This window comes from Loxodonta africana, chromosome 9, assembly GCF_030014295.1.
Source record: "Loxodonta africana isolate mLoxAfr1 chromosome 9, mLoxAfr1.hap2, whole genome shotgun sequence".
Classification (NCBI taxonomy): Eukaryota; Metazoa; Chordata; class Mammalia; order Proboscidea; family Elephantidae; genus Loxodonta; species Loxodonta africana.
Genome location: NC_087350.1, coordinates 119,216,800 through 119,230,621, shown reverse-complemented (window position 1 = coordinate 119,230,621; position 13,822 = coordinate 119,216,800). Strand labels below are relative to the sequence as shown.

Here is a 13,822-nt window from a genome sequence, read left to right as displayed (position 1 = left end):
GGCTGGTTTGGATCCCAATTTGAACCAACCGACTTTGGAGATGATTGGAGACAGCTAATTACAGGCTAAACAGAGCCCCGGTGGCACAATGGTTAAGAGCTCAGCTGCTAACCAAAAGGTCAGCAGTTCAAATCCACCAGCCACTCCTTGGAAACCCTGTGGGAGCAGTTCTACCGTGTCCTATAGGGTCTCTACCAGTCGAAATGGACTCCCTGGCGACAGGTAATCACAAGCTGGGTGTTTAAAGAAAAGCCCTCATCTCGCAAACTGATATACCCTGGATTTCCTTTAAAATTCTCCAGGTCCCCCCTAACCCTGCAAAAAAAAAAAAATAATAACAGGGTTGGGAAGCCAAGGCAGCGTGTACTGGAGCAGGTACACAGGTTTGCGAGAAACAGTCATTAAACTTCAGGAATTTTGCAAACCGACTGTTAAGCCCTGGGTAGCTGGAAACTGGCTGTGGTAGGCGTACTAACACCATGACAGTCAGCAAGGGCCAGTATCAGGGGCTCTTATTCTGACGCAGGCCTGTTGGCACATGGGTGGATAGAGACAAGGATGGATAGAAAGGTAAAACTCAGGGCCTATCCACAGATGTCCCCACAGAGACAGGGACTTTTGCCTCCATTGTCTCTACTTTGTGTTTGTTTGACATTTTCCACAATAAAGAGTTTCCAAAGGGCATATCCTTAGGCCTGGGAACCCCGCTTCTAAGAATTTATCCTGGAAAATTATTGAAAGTAGTTCCTGTAATTCAAGAGGCCCCCAATACTGAGCTACAAAAATGCTTATTAAAACAGTGCTTAAAACATTTGAAAAATGTAAACAACCTAAATAGCAAAACGGAAGGTGGCTCAAACAGTTAGGTGCTCGACTACTAGCTGAAAGGTTGTGGTTCGAATCCACCCAGAGGCACCACAGAAGACAGGCCTGGCGATGTGCTTCCAAAAGTTCACAGCCTTGAAAAGCCTATAGGGCAGTTCTACTCTGCACATATGGGGTCACCATGAGTCAGAATCAACTTGACAGCAACTAGCAACAGCAACATTGATTAGGGAGTACAGGGAGTCCCTGGCTTACAACGGGGTTCTGTTCCAACAACTCTGTCCTAAGTCGGTTCTGATGTAAGCAAAATACCTCATTTCAAATTAACAGCTGGCGCTTCTTAGGGTACAAAACAGGAATAAGATCACGCTATAGGCCTGGTCTGGAGACACCCTGGTGGCATAGTGGTTAAGAGCTACGGCTGCTAACCAAAACGTTGGCAATTTGAATCCACCAGGCGCTCCTTAGAAACTCTGTGGGCAGTCCTACTCTGTCCTGTAGGGTTGATATGAGTTGGAATTGATGGCAATGGGTTTGGTTTTTTTTTTTTTTTCCGGTACAGGCCTGGTATACAGTGAAGTGGGAATCGTAGGGCTGTCGGGCATGTGTACAGTTCAGTTGTCGTGTGATTAGAGTTGAATATCGCCCAACTTTCCATCTGTTTTGACTCCCAGTGCTGACACCAACTTCACTGTAGACCAGGCCATAGGCCGCGTTACAGCAGTGCTTTGAACGGTAAACCCTAACGTGGCACGTCTGCGAGTGAACGCCTGAGAATGATCCCATCAGCAAATTACGCACCACGACGTCGTATGTAGTGCATATCACTAACGATAAGATGTACAACAAGAAAAAGTGCACTAAATTGCACGTGCAGAGACTGTTGAATTGGTGTATGTTTTGCTGTGTGTATTCTCAACAACAACAACAAAGTAAATAAAATTTAGAAGGAGAAAAAAGAAAAAACGGACAGCAGTAAGTGCCGTTCGTTGTAACGCAAATACGCCGTAAATCAAGGACTCCCCGTATTCCCGTGTACTCGGCAAAAGCAAACTAACAAAAAGGGATTGGTTGGTTATACAATGGACTACTGTGAAGCAGTTAGACACGATGCTGGTGAAGCATGTCTAATGATATGGAAAAATAAAGATGATCTCGTTAGGGGAAACAGCGGATTAGGAAACCGTGTGTTTGGCCTGATTGCATTTGAGCACATTTCAAAACGCAGAGCAGCGAGCCAGGCTGGAAGGGCGCCATTCCCAGAGCGTGCTACGCCGAGTGCGAGGCTGCGTGCTCACAGAGCTCCGCAAGGGCAGTGCTGTTAGCACCCACCTTTTACAGACGTGGAAACTGAGGCCAAGGCCGAGTGGCTGGCAGGCAGAGCAGGGGGCTGGGCTCTCCTCCTGCCTCCCAGATGCATGTTCTGGTTTCTATGAGTCAGAATCAACTTGGCAGCAACGGGTTTGGTTTTGGTTTAGGCTTGGTGGAGCCCTGGTAGCACAGTGGTTAAGAGCTCGGCTGCTAACCAAAAGGTCGGCAGTTCGAATCCACCGGCAGCTCCTTGGAAACCCTATGGGGCAGTTCTACTCTGTCGTATAGAGTCACTGAGTCGGAATCGACTCTACAGCAACGGGTTTGGGTATTTTTTTAAGGCTCGGCGTCTGGGTGCTCTGGAATGAAGCAGATTACCCCTGCAGCTGGGAAGCACAGGCTGTAAGGCTGGAGGTGATGTGTGTCACAGGCTGTTGAAGGAGAAGGGGCGGATGACAGCCGGGACCGTGGTCATCACTGGGGGCATCTTGGCAACAGTGATCCTGCTCTGTATCATTGCCGTGCTGTGCTACTGCCGGCTCCAGGTACCCCGGGGGGCTGGTGGGGTCCGGCTCCAGGTACCCTGGGGGCTGGGGGGGGGTCCGGCTTCAGGTACCCTGGGGGCAAGGCAGGGTAGGGGCCAGGACGGGGGTAGGGAGAGCCAGCTCCAGGTACCCTGGGGGTGGGGCGGGATGGGTCCAGGAAGACCACAGGACGGGGTTCGGGGGTGGGAGCCAGGTCCAGGTCCAGGTTCAGAGTGTGGGGAGGGGGGCACCAGGAAGGCCACAGGACAGGGCCCAGGAGTCGGAAGACCTGGGGCTCCATCGGGGGGCCCTGGTGGTGATGGCGGCCACATGGGCACCATGCCCAGAGTCTCCCACTGAGCTCCCAACCAGCCTGCGGGGAAGGATGCGAGGCCCAGAGAGGGTAAGGGTCTGAGTCGATGGCACACAGTGGCCCCGGGGACAGCAGTGGGTACTTGTTCTGCCCTCCACCCCTGGGTCAAGGGCCGCTGACACCCCCACATCTTTCTGAGGGGAGGGAAGAATGTGTGTGGGGCAAGGTGGTGTCCATGCCGGGCTCTGGGGGGCCGATTGTCACCCACAGCCTCTGCCTGCAGTATTACTGCTGCAAGAAGGACGAGTCTGAGGAGGGCGAGGAGGAGCCTGACTTCGCTGTGCACTCGCACCTGCCGCCCCTGCACTCCAACTGCAACCTGGTGCTGACCAACGGGCCGGCCCTCTACCCCACCGCCTCCACCTCCTTCAGCCACAAGTCCCCGCAGGCCCGCACCCTCTGCCGCAGCTGCTCCTACTACGAGCCGCCCACCTTCTTCCTGCAGGGCCCCGAGGACGAGGAGGTCTGCAACGGGGGCGAGCGTGTGGCCTACAAGAGCCTCAGCCAGGAGGACGTGGAGTTGCCGCCTGCCACCTTCGGGGGCCTGCAGGCCCTCAACCCCAACCGCCTCTCAGCCATGCGGGAGGCCTTCTCCCGAAGCCGTAGCATCAGCACTGACGTCTGAGCGTCCACCCTCCACGATGGGGGGCATGGCGCCAGCCTGGCCCAGCCTGGCCCTCCTGGCATCCCTGTCTTTAGGGGATCCCGGGCATGGGGGCCTCTGAGCCCTGCCCTCGGGGGCTCCCAGGCCCCTAGCAGGCAGGGGTGAGGCTCAGTGAGCATAGGCGTCAGTGAGGGTAGACCCTGGGGGTGACAAAGGGACAGGTAGCCAGCAGGGCTGGGAACACGGGAGGGGGCTCAACGTTCCTGACCCTGAGGCTCTCATTTCGAAAATGTGCAGCAGAAAGGTGGCCTACTTTGCAGCTCCAGCAGCCCAGCCACTTCTGGCTGTTAAGCTTGGCTATGTCCCTCCCTCCCACGGGCTTCCCATCTGTTCCAGGAAGGGGCCGCCACAGCGACCCAGGGGTTCCTGTAGCACAGACCTCCAGGTGGCTATGGGCAAGCATTCAATCCCTCCACCCTGACGCTGGACTCTGAGGGTCTCTCCCTCTCCACCTCTGTCTCTCACACGCACACACACACACACACTCACTCACATACTGCACACACACGCTCACATACTCTCCTGGCTTCAGGCCAGGCATCTGTACCAGCTGAGGCTGGAGCCAGCCCCCCTCCAGATGGAAAGACTCCCCCTTGAAGGTTCCGTGGGCTGTGGGTAAAAGCGGGGAGCATCAGCAAGGGAGGAGGCTGTGCCCCAGCCCCCTCCCTGCAACCTGGGTGTTTTAGCACCAATGCACACCCCGGTCCTCAGCCCAAACATGGCCACCAAGTGGGGGGCAGAGCCAGGGCCAGGAGAGCTGACCCATGAGGTCACCCTGTCACACGCCCTTTCTAACTTTTAAGATGCGGGACTTGTCTCAGACAGCACTTCAAGCTCTGGTTCTCACTGGCCGTCCCAGGGAGGCAGCTCCATGGTACCCTCTGCGCCCGCCCCAGGCAGACCCCAACCAGCCAGAGACTGATGTTCCCAAGTAAAGACTCCAGCTGAGCCCTGTCTCAGCCAAGCTCCACCAGGGCTGGGGTCTCCCTAGGGAGTCTGACCCCACTCCCCAGGGCCCTCCTTCAGCTCAGGCCTGATACTTAATGCCCCCAGGGAAATGCCCCAAACTCAGGGGCCCTGGCCCAGGACACAGCTGTCCCCCAACCACCCAGTAGCAAGATTCTCTCTCTCCAAAGCATGGCCCCAGAGCCCCTCCCTCTCTGGGACCCGCCCTCTCTGGGACCCTCCCTCTGGGCCCTGCTGTGGAGACCCAGGGTGCGAAGCCCCTTCTTGCCCAGGGAGTGGACCAAGCTCTTGAGCTAAGACACCTTCCTAAGAGGCAAGCTTTGGGGGCAAGTGGCTGTGCCTGAGCCGCAGGCCATCTTAGAGGGATACTTCCTGCCCTTGACCCGAAAGCTCCAGTGAGTTCGAGATGCATGGACATGGAGGCAGTTAGTGAAGACTTGCTATTTTTACCACTCTTGGTGTTTTCCCTTTTCTTCTCCCTTTCTCTGGCTTCCTTGGTTTGGACATGCTAATGGAATTCATCCTGGAATTCATCAAGCCTCAGGCCCACACCTCCGCTTCCTCTGTCCAGTCTTGCTCTGTCCAATCCCCTGGAGTTTGTTTCTGTTGCATTAGCTTGGGGGGTGGGTTGGGTGGGGGTGGGGGGCTGGGGAGGAGGTGGCACTTCCTGTGGCTGTTCTGTCCGTTTCCTCTCTTTCCTTTTCTGGTCTCCATCCTCTCTGTACAGACACATAGATCCCTTGGAAATGCAGTGAGTGTCCCTCCTTAGGAATCTGAGCTCACTCAGCTCCGCCTTGGGTCTGTGGAAAGGCGACCGCAAATAAAAATTGTCTCCAACGAGCCGCCTGTGGAGTCTTCAGTTGGCGGGGGGTTCCAGGCCAGTCCAGGCCTCTCTCAGGGCTTTCTGGAGGCCCAAGTCCAGCCCAATGCCAGACCCGAGTGGGTCTGTCCTCTCGGACTCAGCCAGCAGGCTCAGGGCACATCCCAGGGGGCTGGAGCTGTCCCCTGGGAAGGGCGGGGCCTTACAAGCCATGGGTGGCTGTGTGACCTTCTGAAACTGGGAACCCCCACCTAGACTCTGGGTTCCTGGGGAGCAGGCCATGGGTGGCAGGCATGACCCTAGACAAACCACTGAGCCTCTCAGGCCTCAGTTTTACCTCTGACACAACAGGACCATGGTGACACCCATGTCGTGATCACACCCCAGCACCTGGCTCCCGAGGGAATTCAGTGAGGCAGCACTGACAAAGTGCTTGTGTGAGCCTGGTATACAACAGGTGCACAATAAGTGTTGGAGGGAAGGAGGATGGGGAGGAGGGAAATAAGTGGGAGGAGAATGTGGGGGGAGCTGGGTAGACCAGAGGGGCCCCCAGAACCCCTGAGTTTCTGTGACCTGAATCTACTCCAAACAAGCTGGTGTCCTGGAGCAGGTCCCTATACCCGGTGGTCTCATTAACTGACAGAATCTGTGATGTCAGTTACAAAACTCCAGCCCCCTTCGTGCATGCGCACACACACACACACACACACACACACACACACACGTGCACACACACGCATCTGAGAGCACCTAGCTGCTGCCTTCTCCCAGGTGGAAGAGGAGGCCGCCCAGCACCCTGCGTGCCCCTCCAGCCCAGAGTGGAAGCCAGCCTCCTAAGCGCGGGCGGGGAGGCGGACCTGCATTCTGGGAAGCAGCCCAAGCCTGTCCCCTCTAAAGGAGACCCTCTCCTGCCTCCACGGCCCTTCCACTGGCCCAGTTGGCTCCAGGTCCTTCCTCCCTCCCTCCTGGGGCTTTCTGCATCCTACACACTCCTTGCCCAGCTCTGCCTGCTGTCTCCTCCTCTTCAGACCCTGCCCTCCACATCTTCACCCAGGAAATCCTCTCCAGCTCTGGTCTTAGCCTCCCCCTCACCCCCAGGAAGCCTCCTCTGGGTCCCTCTGTCCCTCCCGTGAGCCTCCACGAACCTCCCACGAACCCCAGAAGTGGTAATAGCACAGAACTGAGGGCATGCTCAGTGTGGGCCGGCAGCACCTCCTATTCCTCCCGACACACCCCTGACACACCCTCCATGGGGCGCTTCCTGGTCTCCAGAGGAGCCTGAGGCTCACCTTAGGACTCCCCCAGGCCGCTGACGCTCACGTCTGGACTTCCCCCAGGGCCCCCAGACCTCTGTCAGCTGATGACGGGCTCCAGGTTTCAGCCCAGCTCTGACTCCAGTGCCCCAACACACCCTCTCCCCTCCCTGCACACCCTCTCCCTGCACACCGCCACCCTCAGCTGCCTTTTTTCTGTCTCCTCCTAAGACTGTCATCCCCAACAGCAGGCACCCCCAGGTCCCAGCCTGAGGTCTCTGCAAATGCACAGACACACACACACACACACACACACACTCCTCCTGCCAGAAGCACCAAGCTGGATGCCAGCGCCATAAATACGCCCACTTTATTAACATATGCAGGTGAGCAGTGGCAGATGATGACAGGGACAAGCCACTGCTCCTAACCAGATATGAGAAGGCCGCTCCTTGTGATGTGAAATGCAGCGGTCCCCGTGTACGGGGGGGGGGGGTGCTTCCTCTAGGGACACAGCAGTCCCTGAGTACGGGGGTGCTTCCTCTAGGGACGCGGCGGTCCCCATGTACTGGGGCGCTTCCTCTAGGGACACAGCTGTCCCTGTGTACAGGGGTGCTTCTCAGAGGCATGTGGACGGAGGTTTGGATGTGAGAGAAGACTCTGGAAGACCCCCTAAACCGGATAGGGCTCTGTGGCAGTTTCTTTGGACTTCCTGGCAGCCATCTTCCCCCGTCCTCCACTAGTCTCTAGACAAGGGAGAGGACTGCGTGGGGTGGGGGTGGCAGTCACCTCCACCTGCGGCTTTGGACCCTGGGATCTCTGGGTGGAGGGAGTGCTTGGGCAGCACCCCAGTGGGGAGGATTGGGACCTCGAACACACAGTCCTCACGGCTCTATGTACAACTTCCCATGTGGAGTGCAGCTCTGTGCCCCCAGGGAGGGCCTGATGGCACCGGGGCACTCTCTCCTGGGCCAAGGGAAAGCCCCTTCTCATTGGCGAGGCTCAGTGTCGCGTCTGTGCAGCCCCGGCGCCCTGCCAGAAGGTTCCATGAGGGCCCAGCAGGGCGGGGCGTGGCCTAGGAGTGGGGAGGCCTGCAGGAGCGGCAACAGGCCTTGCTGTAGTACCAGTGACTGCACAGGTTCACCTTGATGGCCAGTGCACAGTTGGTGCCGGGCTGGTCCTGGCAGCTGTCGTCTGGAGAGGGGGTATAGTGAGGGGCATGGGCATTAGGAAGGGGCCAGGGGACAGCTGCTCGGCAGTGTCCCCAGCCACCCTCTACCTTCCTCAACTACCCAAAGGCGGCCAGGACGGCCAAGCCCCTGTGGACAGGTGGGCCCTATACCCCATTTCCTGCTCTACCCCACCCAGCCTCACTTCAACCTCCTGCTCTCAACTCTGCAAAACAGGTATCCCTCCAAGTCCCCTCTTCCCACCCTGTATTCCTTCCCAGGGATCCCATGGGTGCTGTGAAGTGGTTGACAGGGATGGTATTTAGGGTAACCCTTGATCTCACATCCCTGGGGGGCCCACAGGGATCCTCCCACTCAATACATCCCAAACAGAGCCTGTTACCACCCCTACCCCAGCTCCCACCTCGGGGGCTGGCCCCTTGCCCTTCTGCCAGAGCCCCTGAATCAGTCCCTCCCTCCTGCCTCCCATGTGCCCAGCACCTGGTGCTGGGCCTGAGCCATCCTGGATCCCTGTCATCTGGCCTCCAGTGGCCTCTCCCATGTGAAAGGAGATGCTCCTTCTAAAGAGCGGCTCTGACCCAGCTCCCTGGAACCTCCAGCTGCAGCCAGTCCTCATTGCTCCCCTCTACTCTCCCCTCCCAGCCCAACTCCCCGAGCACCAATGGGCAGGCCTGGGACCACAGGACCCTTCCAGGTCACTGCTAGCACCGGCTGTCCTTCAGGCTCTGGCTTAGGCAACGTCCCTCTGGGAAGCCCCCAGCCCCACACAGCCCTCACTCACCAGGGGGCTCCGTGGGGCATGGTTGCAGGTCACAGGTCTGCTTGCCAACAGGCTTCACCAGCGGGTCGCACCCTCGAACGATGTCGGTGCCCTGGTAGCACTTGACATCCCTCATCCTCACACCCACCCCACAGGTCTTGGTGCACTGTGGGGACACAGCGGGTCAGGAGCCTGGCTGAGGCGGGGCTCTGCCTAGGGGTCGGGGGTCAGCCTGGGGAGGGGCCTCATCTAGGGGTGGGATTCAGTGGAGGGATGGGGCTGCCCAATCTGCAGGTGCACTGGGGGGAGACAGAGTGAGTAAGCCAGGGGCTGAGGGGGCGGGGCTCAGCCCTGGGGCGGGGTCGCCATCCTGGACACTCACCTGCCACATGGAGTCTCACCCTGCCACCCCACCACCTTCCATGTGCTTAGTGTCAGCTGACAGAAGGCCTAGGAAAGCTGGCGGGAAACTAGGAAATCGGCAGCTCAGAGCAGAGTTGAGGCGATGAGAGGGGATGGCACTGACTGGAGGTCAGGCCTGGGTCCTGTTCCCACTCCGTGATGCCTCGGTTTCCCCATATGTACAACCCACTGCCCCTAGGTCCTTCCTTTCCAGCTTTCTTGGGGTCCGTAATGCAGTGGGCTCAGGGGTAGGGGGCAGACGGAGAGAGCTGGGTTCCCATTCCAGCAAAACACCGTGTTTGTTACGGGCCAATTTAACACATCTTCTACAGCAAGCCCACCCCCACCCCGTCCAGATGTTCCCTTGGAAAGCCCCACGGAGCTGCCCAGAACTCCAGAGACATCTGCTGACCTCGATTGCCCCCCCACTCTGTGGTCCTCCTGCCAAGCTCTGCAGGCGGCGGCTGCCTCGTGCTCCCTGCACGCTGACCCCACATCACCCAGAGCGTTGGGACCTAAGCCTTGGCTCCCTGGGGTGGGCAGGGCCGGAGGCACCGCCCGGGCCCACCCTCGAGTTCTATTTGCGAAGGCACAGGGAGAACTGATTAAGACTTGGCAGGAGGGCTGCTACCCACCCACCCCGCCCATTATGAGCTGGGGGGCTGGCCCAGTCTGGAGGTGGCGAGAGGCTGCTTGGCACTGGGAGCCAGAGGACAATCAGCCCTTGGCAGGCGCCTGAGGAGCCTCTGGACGACGTGCCCCTGGAGGCCAGCCCTGGCGCCCAGCCCCTCTCCACCAGCCTGGGGAGGGAAAGCACTCATGCGGAGAAGCAGCCCGGGAAGGGGGGGACACCCCTCCCCCAGCACCCCTGGGGGTAGGGGAGAATAGGGGTTCCTGGTGCCCCCAGCACCCTCAGGCCTCCTCATTTTGGTTCTCCCCCTTCGCTCGGCTCTTCTCTCATCAAAGGCAGGCATTCCTCACGGTACGAGCACACAGGAGGTCCTGGACCCCCACAGCTGCTCCCCCCCCCCCCACTTTCTGAAACTGGCACCTGCTGTGGGTTCCACCCTGGCTCCCCAGACCCTCCACGCCAGCCAGGCCTCACCGCTCCCCCTGCCCCTCCCCTCTGGCCTGGGGCTGCCATTCCAGGAGGGAACCTTTGCTCTCCAGCCATGAGGACCCTCCCAGGTCACCGCTAGCATCTGCTGGTCCTTCAGGCCCTGGTTTAGACAGCCACCCCTTTGGTTAGCCCTCGGCCCCACCCAGCCCCTCCCCTCTCACCAGGGACTCCTTCTGTGGGTCCCCATGGAATAAAAAACAGCAAGCGTCTGTCTAGAACAAGCATTTGTGGAGGTGCGGGGGACCACAGAGCTTCTATCCCAGGAAGGCCACCTAAGTCTCTCCACGGAAGATCTGAACCTGGGGGGCTCAGAGCCCCTGGACCACCACCGTCTGAGAGGGGCAACCCCCAGATGCACCCCCAGTCTCAGAGACTCATAATCTTCTCCTTCAACTCTGGTGTTTAGAGTTCAAGCGTTCACTCGCCATATGGCCAAGAATCACAGAGGCCTGGGTGTCGGCATCTGGGGCCCCACTGGCGAACATCACAGTTGAATCCCCAGCACCAACCAGACCTGCCAGCCCTTTCTTATCTCCTCAGCATCTGGAGTTGACCAATGAGGAAGCTGAGGCCAGAGGCAGCTAGAGATGCCGTCACACAGCCTGGCCACACAGAGGGTGCACGAGGGACCCCTGTTCTCCCCTACCCCCAGTTGGGCCTCCCCACCCACCCCCTCCTGAAAGCTGATGGCATCAGCATTGAGTGGGGAGAGGGGCGGGGGCTAAGAGGATACAGAGGAGACTGGTGTAGTGTTGGATATGAGTTACTAAAAACTTGAGTCTAGGCGTGACAGCCGCCATTCTGGAGAAAAATGGCCGGGGTCGCTTATGAGCCCCCGGGGAGCCAGGAACCCCACTAGGAGGTCTCTGCAGGAAGGTGGGGAAGCAGAAGAGAAAAACAGCAGGAGACAATTAAACTAGCCTGCCTTGTTCAGCCAGAGAACTGGGGTAGAGTGCGGGGGGTCCGCCTCCTGCCCCCCACCTGTGAAGTAGGGGCTGCTCCCCTCTCTGCAGAAACCCCACCTCAGGGCCCCTGCCCTGGAGCCAAGGGGATGGGCTGGTCCAGGCCTCTGTTCATTTTGCCAATTCCTCACCTACCAGGATCTGACTCGGGGACAGTGGACTTGAGTTCCAACGTCTAATAATACCCCCTCCCCAGTGAGACTACCAGCAGACCAGGCATGTCACAAAGACTCTGGTTCTTTCTCTGTGAAATGAGGAGAACAAGCCCCTCCTCCTGGGGGTGTTGGAAGGAGGACAGGAGAGCTTCCAGCCTCTGGGCCTCGTCTGTAAGGGAAGGCTAGACCGCTGCTTCATCCCACCTGACACCCTGAGGCTGGGGGACCCCAGGGAGCCTAGGAGCCCCAGAATCATTTGGGGGCCAGGCCTTCATCAGCAGAGTTGTTGCCTTCCCAGCTGCCCTCTGTCATGCAGGGTCTTGGCCCAGTGCACACTTCCAGCCAGCACTGTATACCAGCACTGGTGTCCCTGCCTGGTCTGTGGCTCCTGGGGGCCAGGGCCACGTTTGACTCTGCCCAACATGCCCACAGTGCCTGGCCTGGTGTCTGTCTGCCCCATGGCACATGTGGAGCACCCGTCCTGGATGACTGCTTGCCTAAAAGGCTACAGGCCAAGGCCCAGGAGACCACTGCAGCCCTCCAGTCGTGAGATCAGAGGAGGCTTCCTGGAGGTGGTGGGTCTGTGCTGGGCTCAGCACTGGGCTAAATTGTTTGAACTTGGAAAAACCTGATGAAGGCTGACGGGGCTTCGAGGTGCATCTGGGGCAGGAGAGGAGGTATGGTGGTGGAACCAGAATGCAGGCTTGGCCTTTGGCAGCCCCGAGGGCCACAGCACTCACCTCCGACCAGGGGCTGGTGTACCACTTGAAGCAGGGCCTCTCAAAGCACGTGCTCTCCTCGGATGGCTTCTTGGCCAGGCCACACTCAGGGCCACTGCGCGTCTGCGGCTTCCCGTTGGCCAGTTCCATACACAGCACCAGCCGCTTCTTCACACCCCGCCCACAGGTGGTGTTGCACTGGGGCAAGGGACAGACAGGTGGTCAGCACCAGAGGCCAGGATGGCCAGGCCCATAGCCCCAGGTACCCTGGCGATAATGGCAATCGAGGAGTGAATGCTTAGACTGATAGCAAACTGGCTGCAAATGCTGGGGCCTGTAACCACTTAGCTCCAAACCACTGATATAGCCAAAACGGATTTGATCAAGAGCAGTGTAGCAGAAAACAATCTGTTTTGAAACAAAAGGGCAATTTGGCCGATCTTGATTTAACCAAAATCAATTTAGTTGCAAAAGATTTGGCCCAACATAACCTAGACAATGATGCTCTGCCGGCAACAGTCAGCTCAAGGCCATCAGGTGGAGAACAAGGTGAAGACCACAGGGTGGTGGGGAAGGCAAATTGGCCATGATAGCTAACGGTGGGCCCAAAGCAAACACAACCAACACTGTCCCCGGTGACCCATATTTGGGGATCTCGGGGGCCAAGGTGAGGACAATGCGGGCTCTATTCTGCATGCACCGTTGAGCATTTGCCTATTTTTAGATTTGGGAAGGGCTTTCCCCTGCCTTTTCAGCTTTTTCTGTTTCAAATCAATTTTTAGTGAATCGTGCCTTCATAACTTGCAATTAATTCATCCTTCTGACCAACTGTCATTTTGGCCAGTTTGTTTTCAGCCAAACTCTCTCCAGCCAATGGTCTCCTGGAGGCAGAAGGTCTCCTGGCAGGGAAGGCTGGGGCACTCACCCGTTCCCAGTCCTGGGCCAGCCAGTGGGCAGGGCAGTTCTTGTCACCGCAGGGGTGGATGGCCAGGGGCTTGGTCTCCACCTGGCACTGCGACTCGGGCACCACCCGCCCATCGCTGGTCTTGCAGTACACGTGTCGGATCATGCGCCCCTGCCCACAGCCCCCGCTGCACTGCAGAGGGGAGAGGGGCCGGGTGAGAGACCAGGCCACACACAGGGCCCCCTAACTTCATTCCCAGGGGAGATGAAGGGTTCACTGCAGCATGGAGGAGCCGTCGCCGTGGTAACCACGTTTTAAATAACGTTTTCTGTTCTAATTCAGATATAATGCATGCTCGATGAAAAACACACACGGAGGGAAAAACACACCTAAGCAGCTCTCCCGCGGACCCACCCACAACCCAGGAGTAGGCTCCCCCCCCCTGCCCCCCACCCCGTGAGACAGAGAGAGAGAGAGACAGGCAGGGAAGAGGTGTTAGAATGTGTGATCCCATGCGTCCAGTCGTGCTGGGATCAAGGTTCTGATTCCTCATCACAATAGGGGAGAGAGGCCAATAGGTGTTCTTCCCCCACCTCCTCACAGATGGGGAAGCGGAGGCACAGCAAGGTGAAGCTCTAGGGCCCACTCAGGCTAGCACGTGCCGGGTCACCCCTCACCGGCCCCCAGTCGGAGACAGTCCACTGACGGTCACAGGGTGGCCCCGTGCAGTTCTTCTCCCCAACAGGCCTGGTGCTGGGGTCACACAGACTCTCGTCCTCTGAGCAGCGGATGTCTCTGGTCACCACGCTCCGCTCCCCGCACTTGGCTGGGCACTGCGGGAAGCAGTGGGGAGCCAGGGTCACCACTGCCCTCA

General features: G+C 58.4%; 2 protein-coding genes across 2 annotated transcripts in view; one reads left to right on the top strand and one right to left on the bottom strand.

Moving 5' to 3' along the window:
* Nucleotides 1-2,588: 2,588 nt before the first annotated feature.
* FAM163B (family with sequence similarity 163 member B) lies at nt 2,589-3,658 on the top strand. Its single transcript, XM_064290917.1, has 2 exons — nt 2,589-2,681; nt 3,257-3,658. The coding sequence occupies exons 1-2, from the start codon at nt 2,589-2,591 to the stop codon at nt 3,656-3,658; spliced, it is 495 nt and encodes a 164-aa protein (XP_064146987.1).
* A 3,611-nt stretch (nt 3,659-7,269) lies between these two features.
* Nucleotides 7,270-13,822, bottom strand: part of ADAMTSL2 (ADAMTS like 2) — a 35,981-nt gene continuing 29,428 nt past the window's right edge. Inside the window, exons 14-18 of the mRNA XM_010599986.3 lie at nt 13,626-13,781; nt 12,970-13,140; nt 12,066-12,242; nt 8,708-8,852; nt 7,270-7,930 (exon numbers count right to left, since the gene is read on the bottom strand). Coding sequence (XP_010598288.1) covers nt 7,812-7,930; nt 8,708-8,852; nt 12,066-12,242; nt 12,970-13,140; nt 13,626-13,781 — 768 coding nt within the window. The 3' untranslated portion in view covers nt 7,270-7,811. The remainder of the gene's footprint in view (nt 7,931-8,707; nt 8,853-12,065; nt 12,243-12,969; nt 13,141-13,625; nt 13,782-13,822) is intronic.

Excerpts from the sequence above, each read along its gene's own strand:
- FAM163B (XM_064290917.1), top strand. The coding sequence starts at position 2,589 with ATGACAGCCGGGACCGTGGTCATCACTGGGGGCATCTTGGCAACAGTG. Across the intron at positions 2,682-3,256 it reads TGTGCTACTGCCGGCTCCAG|TATTACTGCTGCAAGAAGGA; the intron begins GTACCCCGGGGG and ends CTCTGCCTGCAG.